Source organism: Acomys russatus, chromosome 15 (assembly GCF_903995435.1).
Source record: "Acomys russatus chromosome 15, mAcoRus1.1, whole genome shotgun sequence".
In the NCBI taxonomy this organism is placed as follows: Eukaryota; Metazoa; Chordata; class Mammalia; order Rodentia; family Muridae; genus Acomys; species Acomys russatus.
The window spans coordinates 53,358,974-53,368,576 of NC_067151.1; the positions used below are offsets into that span (position 1 = coordinate 53,358,974).

Here is a 9,603-nt window from a genome sequence, read left to right on the forward strand (position 1 = left end):
TACGGGATAAGGATTATAGCAATATCCTTGGTATACTGAATGAGGACTCAAAGGAAAACTGTAACAACGTTCTGAGAAGAGTTGGTGAACATGATTTAATAGTTACATAAGCCATAGCTATGCAAGGGCAGAAATATAAGGGCATACTTCAGTCAGAGAACGATGAGTACTGAGTAAAACCTTCTGACTCTACACTTCTGACTGTACACTCAGCACATGGTAATGTACTTACCAAGTATATGTTTGGGTCTGAATAGCATCAGTGGCAACATTCCCTAGAAAAGGAACTGGTCCTATATACATATCTATCATCAGTGGCGATGCGGGCCAGACTTGCCTGGCACAGCAGAATCGGTGAAATCACTGGAATGTCTTATGACTTAAAATTAGATTACACAAGACACTTTGAACACACACACAAGTAGGGGAGGCAATAAAAAGACGTCCGACGTCATTCTTTCCCATCTCTAATTGCTCATGCTCTCATGGAGTTTAAAAATAATAACCATAAACTATAATTCTTTCAGAGCTGCTGACAGGGCCTCAATTCACGAGAGCTTATGATGAAACACGAACGCATTGAACATTCATGGCTTTTGTTATAGTTCAGATCACAATCCTTCCCGTACATTCCCCTCTGTTAAAGGCTTAGGCCCTCAGCTTATGGCATTGCTGGGAGGTATTGGAATCTTCAAGAGAGGTAGAGGCAGGTGGGTCTCTGAGTTCAAGGTCAGCCTGGTCTACAGAGTAAGTTCTAGAGTAAACTCTACACAGAGAAACCCTGCCTCAAGCAGCAGCAGCAACAACAACAACAAAAATCAAAATAAAACAAAAAAGAAACGATCAGTAAGCTTGTCCTTAAGAGTTAAATTCTAGCATAGTCTAAACTAACAACATTTCATTTCCCCTATGAATGTTAATATGCTTGAACATGAACATATGATGGTGATAATGAAAAATGGCTTCTAGCCACGCCAACCCTGGCCCACAGTTTGGCAGTGTTCAGTCCCTAGTTGGGTGACCTCATTGCTTTTGCATGTGTGGGAAGACAGTGGTACAGGGCAGAGGAAGCTGAGAACCAAAGACAGGAAGTGGAGTGATGAGGATCCATCTCTTTCTGTGTCCTAACCTGGTCACTTAAGACCCTCCTACTAAGCCTATCTTCTCACGTTTCTACTACTTCAACAGCATTAGCCTGGGAACTCTGACATGTGGGCCTTTGCAGGAATCATTAAGATGGAAGGAAAAGACTGTATGCTCTTTTAAGTGTGTCTAACATGTATCTGCAGGGCCACATGCATCTTAGGATTGCTGTGAGTGTGGCCCAATATGTTTATAAATAGCAGTGTCATGCCTCAGTGTCAAAAGGTGGGGACACCCCTGCCTGTCAGGGCAGATGTACACTGTTTCATTAGTCTTTCTACTAACTGTACAAGATAAATAAATTACAGCACACGGGTAATTAAACAGAGTCAATGACGTGAAGGAATCTACACAAGGTCACACAGCTAACACGTATAAGAGCACAGGGTTGATTTTTAAATTGACTAAATACCTGAGCCCAGGCTTGCTTCACTCTGGTTACTAAATGTTAGTTTTTTTCTTGGTCAAAAGAAGTGACGTTAAGCAATGTTCTAATGAACCTTTCTGGTTCTCTGTGCTGTAACAAGCCCTTGAAGTCTCTATACTTTGTCACATGTTCAGAGTCCAGCTGGTGCTTCACTATTGGATTTCATGCCTTCTGCACATTTCTCCTATCTTATTTCAGGCTAGTGACTTCAAAACTGGAGTCCAGTACAATAGAGTTTATAGCCAACGAAGTAATATGAATCTGTGCAGCCCAAACTCAGGAAGAAAACCAGAGCTAGCCTCCCGAGTCTACAGAAGTATGTTGCTGTCTTTTCTTTCCTGCCGAGTTAGGGATTCTTCTGGCCACGTGTTCCCATGTGATTCCGTGGGAACTGTGGCTATCTGAGTTGGGGTGGGGATGCCTGAGTTGGATGATCTGTTGTTAGCAGAAACTGGAAATGCTTAGGAATACGTCTGAGTCAGAGGACTTTGAACTATGGTCTTATTCTAACAGTTGCTTTTAATTAAACCAGCCTGGTCTGCTTGGATTCTGGCAGGTCAGCTGCTCAGAGCACTCCCTTTCTTTGGAAATGTTCTGACTTTCCCAAGGTTTTACTCAGCGTCTTGGATTTTGTTTTCATTTCCATTTTCAGATTTATAATCGCTTAGATGCAAATTGCTGTGGATTCAGACCTCGCAAGGAAGACGCTTGTATACAGAATGGACTGAGGCCAAACTGTGATGACCAAAATTCTGTGACTTTAGCACACATTATCCAGCGAAAGAATGACCCAAGGCATTTGGTCTTCATAAACAATAAGGGCTTTTTTGACAGAAGCGAAGACAACTTAAACTTCAAATTGTTAGAAGGCATCAGAGAGTAAGTGTTTTGTTTGTGGTGGAAGTCGTCCGTGTCCCCCCCCCCCCCCCCCCCCCCGCTTTGGTTTTTTTGAGACAGGATTTCTCTGTGTATCCCTGGTTATCTTGGACTCCCTTTGTAGACCAAGCTGGCCTTGAACTCACAGAGATCCATCTGCCTCTGCCTACCGAGTGCTGGGATTACAGGCATGCACCACCATGCTGGGCCCCCATCTCATTCTTTAGCCTATGACTGTTCTGGAATTCTCTGTGTAGCTCAGGCTTTCCTGGAACTCACTGTCATCCAAGTTGACTTTAAACTTGTAGCTATCCTCCTGCATCAGCTTTCAGAGGGCCAGGATTACAGGAAGGAGCTGTTACACCTAGAACCAAGAGTAAATTTTTAATGAAGTGACATCTTGGAAGACCACATGTTTGTTAACCAATAAATAAAGTTCTGAGAAGACTCACGCCTTCTGTTAGATGGATTTAATTTCCAAAGACATTGTGAGTGTGGGAATAGAGACCCAAGGAAGAAAATTAACCCCCTAAAAGCAGCCAGTGCACCTATCAGCAGTCCACAGCACCTACAGAGCTGCTGCTTTCTACCTTCACTGTCTTGCTCAGCCTTTATTATGAAAACCTATGTGGGTGGTTGGACAGATGCCAGGCTGTCAGGGGTAGGATAACCAGGTGGAAGAGGCTCTGTCATAAGGGCACAGGACTGGACATGGGAGATGTCCAAATCTGTAATAAGCTATTTGGCGTGTCAATAGAACTAATAAGCATGGCAGGATGTCAGATTCATGATAAACCCAAGTGGCTGCTATGAATACACTTAAGTAGGAAAAGAGCTCACTGAGGAGTAGGGCATCAGAGGACAGCTGGCCCTTTATGCTGGGTAAAAGGGCTTTGGAATACTCAGAAATCTTTTTGGTAGTTTTAGACGACTGTGGAGGTGAGTCTTGAACAATACAAAGGAGGATGCTTGAACACACTGCAGGAGGCTAAACAAAGAAGAATCTTTATACTCAAGATTGGCCAAAACCTCAGAGGCGACACAAATAATTTGGGAGACATTTGGTAGGACTTAGCAAGGATCCATTGTAAAGAGGGAGGCAGTGTGAAGGCAAAGGAGACAGTGCTGTATTGTAGAAGTAAGAACATGGCCCATCTCATGATCCTGTGCACGTGTGGAAGAGAAGATTCCTATTGATGGCTTCTGGTGGGGATAGGGGTGGGAGTGGGTGTGGGGGAGGGTAGGAGTTGGGGTGGGGGTTGGGGAATGGCTCAGTTTTCTTTAAGGGGGCTGGCCACTGGGAGTTTGACCATGCTTCATTGAGTATATGGGCAACACAAATTGCACTTTTCTTCTTCTTTTGTTGGGGGTGGTGGTGGTTTGGGACAGTCACAAGGGAAGGTGTAATCAGGTACATAATGTTAAATTCCCAAATAGCCAATAAAAATATTATGCTAAAAGAAAAAAAAAATCTAGAGCTGGCCACAGAGTCTGGTCAGTTCCACTTCATGAGTTAAATTTTATAGCAAGTGGAGCCACCCTTGTTCACTGCCCATATTTCAGTCAGGAATAAGACTCCCTAAGGAACTAGGTTTGATTGGAAGCTTAAGAGTACATAAGCTAGTGATAGCTCTAGGTATCAATAGCTGAGCGGCATCAAGAAAACAACCCAATAAGTATGAAGTAAGTGCAGGAACTCGGTTCTTCCAAGCTTGCACCTGCTGATTTTTCATGTAGTAACTTGTGTTTGTGTTCTAATGCTATTGCTCTTCCCGGTGTGTGGCTCAGTGTGTTCCATACCCAGAGCTCAAGCCAAAGCAAACCCAGAAGAACACAAAAGTGTTCACGGATGATGCTCTGCAGCATATTTCAAGTGTTTCCCCTTAACTCTGTACTTAGATAACATGGGTTTTACAAACTCCCAATATTAAGAAGCACACTCTTCCTATGGGTTTTGAGAGTCCTGTTTTTTTGTTTTTTGTTTTTTGTTTTTTGCCACATCCTTCCCTTGTGATGAGCTTCATGTGTCTGTGAATTGAATGCAGAATACTGGCTGATTCCAGATTCTCTTTTTTAAAAAATGCCTAAGCCGAGGAGAATTTTTGCATATGAAAATTGGCATTCTTAAGCCATCACATACTGAATTGATATCACAGGGACTCAAATTTCTTTGCAAAATTGAGAGTGCCCAAGGCATACATCTATCTATCTTAAACATTCAAATAAATATGAATACATTTATTTATTCTTTCAAAGAAGATTAAGCCTTAACTGCATTATGAGGCATAATGGGTTTAAGGTTAAATCTTCTTTGAATATATGATTCATACATTAAGAAGCAAAACTGAAGTCTTTGTTAAACTCAGAGTCACACACTGATTATTTCCATTAATTGACGCGATGTAAAAACCAACAGTAGAGTAATGGTTTGTTTTCTCCTCATCACCGAAGAGCCAGGCGGTCTTAATAGTCTCATCTCATGCGTTCTGCCTCAGCTAAATTGGTTGAGGGGCTTATAGTAATTACAGTTATGGATATTAATACTTTATACAACAAAATGTCAAGCCATGTCCCACAGACTGCACAGCGCATGTCTCTAGGTAGTACACAATAAGCCATCTTTAATGCCACACTTCTTAGATTTACTAAGCATGTTCAGCTCTGTGGCCTTTGGTCTTCTAAAATCATCAGAATTTCTGACCCTGGGTCCCTAGTGGCCACGAATCCTGTGTGTTGTCCCTAAGTGTGCCTTTAAATAAGTGTATGTTCTTGTCATTGTAGTTTTTCAGGTACAGCTGAATTTATTTAAAATTTACTCTTGAACCGTAGTGATTACATGGTGCTTTTGCAGAATTTCTGAGATCTAAGGGAGACTAAGTTGGGAGTCCAGCAGAAAATAAAACATGATTTAAACCAGGAAAAATTTAAAGATCTTTCGACACTGTATATGCTAGACCCTGGGTCTAGTCTTTCTGCGGGACAAGAAGCAAGTTCAGTGAACTCTCTCAAGGTGATTCAGCGAGCTCCTTCTTGCGTGACCTCAGAGTGTGCAGCCAGATGCCACTGAATGCCCTTGCTCTAAATGTTTAGTTTGCCTGAATTATTTGAAAACAATTGCCAGCTTTCTGTTAATGTAACTGAGGCCTGGAACTTTGAAGCCTTACTGTGGCTCAGAGCTTTAGAGGTTCCAGACCAGAGACACCTGGCTCTGCTTCTGTGACCCTTTCGTGGCACTGTACCCTGTGGTGACATTCCTATTAACCATTTTCTTCCCATTAACCAATGCAATGTAAAAGCCAATAGTAGAGTAATTGTTTTGTTTCTTTGGTGAACAGTTCTCTTATAAGGATGGGGAGGTACCTTTCACCCCATGTCCTGAAATAGAAAGAAAGGAAAAAGAAGGGGTGAAGCCCTAGTGTCCATTTCAGGGCATGGCCTAATGACCCCATCTTTCACTATGCCTTGCTTCCTAAAGGGGTCACTATCTACCAATCATAGAATTCTCATGACTAAGGCTTTAATACATGGACATTTGGGAGACCTTCAAGATTTAAACTAGAGAACATCATTTAATACTCCACTTAGGAAAAAAAAAAACCACTCTCCTTCCTCCCATCCATTTTGACATGCCTATTGTCCTCAGGTAATGTTGGTGAGACTTTTTGGGTGCAAACTCCTTGATCTTCTGAGCCTTACAATTTTCCCACTCCCTCTTCTGAAAGGCTCCCTAAGCCTTTGCTGTGGGAGTCGTTTTGTAGATGAATCCATTAGGACTGAGCTACACACCCCATGAGGCTTCAACTCTACACCAAGAATTACAGGCAACCAAGGAATGCTGAGAGCCAGAAAGATAGTCCTTCCAGGGAAGAACACACCAATTGATTATCTAATATGAAATGGTCAGCCCCGACTACATACACACGAGGAGCAGTATTGGGACCGAGCAGATCTGATTTAAGAATATATGTGTACGGACACACATATATTCATGCAATAACAAACAATGAAAAAGTAGGCCATGACGTTGAAAGATCTCAAAGAGAGATATATATGAAGGAGGAAAGAGAAGTGGGATATTATGTAATTATATTATAAATTCAAAGATAAAAGATAATTATATTAAACTTCACAGATAAAAGATAATTAAAAAACTAAAAACAATCACTCAACTTCAAGAATATGATATGAATCAGAGGAAATTCTTCCTCTAACTGATTTTTTTTTTCAAAACAAATTTGCTTTTGTTTTATTACAAGTGTGGAATCACTTTAATTCTGTTTTCAACTCTAATTCTGCTCAGGGAGAACATTCCACTGACACCACATGTTTTGCTTCTCACTGTTTTCTTTCCTCAGATTCTACCTTGTTACTGATAGAGTAGAGAAAAGGCTTTCTGTGGGAGACATGGAGTTTAAGATGATGGGATTAGGTCTTCAAACTTAATGTGATCTTAATTCCTTGCCTCTCTTTGCCAGTTTTTAACAACCTTTAAGTAAGAAACTAGGGTGTCGAGATTTGAGTGGCTTGGACTATTTGGTTAATTTGAAACACATTTTTCCTTGTATTTTGTTTTTTTAGGAGAAATGTCTACTTGTCAGTGATAAAAAACATGTTGGTTCTCAAAGTCCTATATGATAGTGTGGGTAGCCAGATTAATGAAGGCAGAGCACCTGGGGGAAGGAATAATATTTCCGAACAATTTCTAAGAGTGAAATATGGTGTTACCGTTTCAGGTTTCCTGAATCTGCGATTTCTGTTTTGAAGAGCCAGCACTTACGGCAGAAACTCCTTCAGTCTCTATTCCTTGATCGGGTTTATTGGGAAAGTCAAGGAGGCCGGCAAGGCATCGAGAAGCTTATCGACGTGATAGAGCAGAGAGCCAGAATCCTCCTCACCTACATCAACGCACACGGGGCCAGAGTATTACCTATGAACGAATGACTCAGGCCTTTCTGCCTTGAGGGCCGTACACGTGTGACATTTAGTCTTTCCTAAATAAATGATATCAGTCTTCGGAATTTCTAGGGGTGAGGCATCGTAGCTACATTCATGAAACTGACCCGATGTATATCATGAACCAAGTTTAAAGAGTTTGTAGAGTTTAAAGGTATACAGAATCAAGAAGTTTCAGAATAACATATTGCTTGCAAAATGCCTGATGATATTTTAGCCTAACACTCTGGCATGTGCATCTCAGCATGGTTACTGCACAATGTCCCCAGTGATTATTCCCACTGGCGTTTATACCATTTTTCCACAGCATTTGATGGAGCAATATAAACCAGAGGTACCAACTTTTCTAACAGACCATTCTGATGCCCGTTGGCTGATCTGACCAGCTGCTGGTAGAGACTTGCCTGGCATTCTCCCGTTGCTGGTTGTTACAGCAGTGTTCTCAGCCCTGCGCAGAGGCAATGCCACATCAGGAAAATGAGACCTGTGCTCAGCAAAAGCAGCAGAGTCTTGAAACACCTTCCAAGTCGACATAGTAGTAGATTCATTACAAGTGACCAGTATGTTTCCTACAGTCTAAGAACAATCAGTTATCTTTGAACAAGAAAAATCTCATATCCAACCCTTTAAAGAAATTTAGTGTCAGCAAAGAGAAAAAAAATCCCTATGTAACAATTGATATATTAGTCTACTTTGCTAACTCAAGTTTGATCCAATTTATGCCCAGTGGTGAGAGAACTGAAAAGTTATAAAACATGATGCTACCTATTTGCAATTTTACTTGTAGGGTCTCTTAATTTTCTCATTTGTTGGTTGGCTTAAAAAAAATATTAAGGTCTCATGTAGTCTAGGCTGGCTTTGAACTCCTTATGCATCTGAGGATGAACTTGGTCTTCTGAGGATGAACTCTGTCTCCCAAGTGTTGGGATTACAGATGTGTGACACCATACCCAGCAGTGCTCAGCATCAGACTTGGGGCATCTATGATGCTAGGTAGGCACTCTGTGACTAAGCCCACAACCCAGCCCACTTTTACTGAATGTTTAATAATTTGTCATTTTATAAAGGATATGCTGTAATTTCCCTAGTGTTTTAATCATAGAGGACTTCCTCTATAGAGGATTTAACCAATGTTATCTAGGTATTGATGATAAATTCAGATGTTAAATATATTAACTGGATCTTCTCAAGAAGAGCACATGACTAGAGAACTACGGCAACAAATTAGGCAAAATTAAGTCTCAGATAATTTTCCCCCGAATCCCTGTAGCAACTTTTTCATTGGGTTGGAAGGAACAAGGCTGACAATGTTTATGCTCTGGGTCTTTCTGTCCTTGGAAAATTTGCAAGGTCATCATATATACTCCTTACATGGAGGCTTTGAATCTAGAACCAGTTACTTTTCTCTCACTTTGAGCTCTCCTATCTCTTATTTAAAAGATGATTGATTCGCCAGGTGTGGTGATGTACACAGCACCCAGGAAGCTGTGGAAGCAGGTCTGCCAGTCTGAGGCCAGTCTTGTCTACAAAGTGATATTCTATCTGAGCTGTGCCCCTCCCTTCACAAAAGATGATTGACTGACTTTTTCTTCCTTTGGAAAATTAAAAATAAAGTTACACATTTTTATCACGTGTCTTCTCTTTTTTTTTTTTGTCAGTTTTTTTTCCTAATGTGCAGAACAATTTCTGTATTCTGATGAAGAATAATTTAGTATCAATGTGAAATTTTAAAAGCAGAGCAATACAGCCTATATCACAGAAAAAATTTTGTGTAGGTTCTAATTGATGCAAACACACCAACTTGTCAAAATAGTATGTCAAGTCTAAGAGAAGACAGACCAAGGGGAGAATCATCCACCAGTCCTCTCATTTCTGCTCTTCAAGGCTCATGTTCAAGCCCTGCATTTATCTTCATATGTGTTTTCTTTCCCTTGGAGTGTTGACCTTTGTCACATTCTTCTTAGTCCCTCCCCCACTGTGACCAGAGTATGACTATGGGCCCTGGTGAGTCCCCTAGTTGTCTGCTGCTATGAGCTTTATCTCATAAATCATCTTTTTAATTATCCTTGCAAACACTTGACTTAGAATTAAAAGATTTCTGCCAAGCTGTTTCGTGCCTTGCAAGATCTACTTTTAATACTTTTTATTTTTACAAAATTTACCATTTTACTTCGCATTGTGATAGTAATTACACACATTCTGAA

At 40.9% G+C, this 9,603-nt stretch overlaps 1 protein-coding gene across 1 annotated transcript in view; it reads left to right on the forward strand.

Annotated features, from left to right (window-relative positions):
- Positions 1 to 7,459, forward strand: part of Gask1b (golgi associated kinase 1B) — a 49,803-nt gene extending 42,344 nt beyond the window's left edge. The window contains exons 4-5 of the mRNA XM_051157334.1: positions 2,223 to 2,449; positions 7,180 to 7,459. Of these exons, the coding sequence (XP_051013291.1) occupies positions 2,223 to 2,449; positions 7,180 to 7,387 (435 nt within the window). The 3' untranslated portion in view covers positions 7,388 to 7,459. The remainder of the gene's footprint in view (positions 1 to 2,222; positions 2,450 to 7,179) is intronic.
- Positions 7,460 to 9,603: the final 2,144 nt, after the last annotated feature.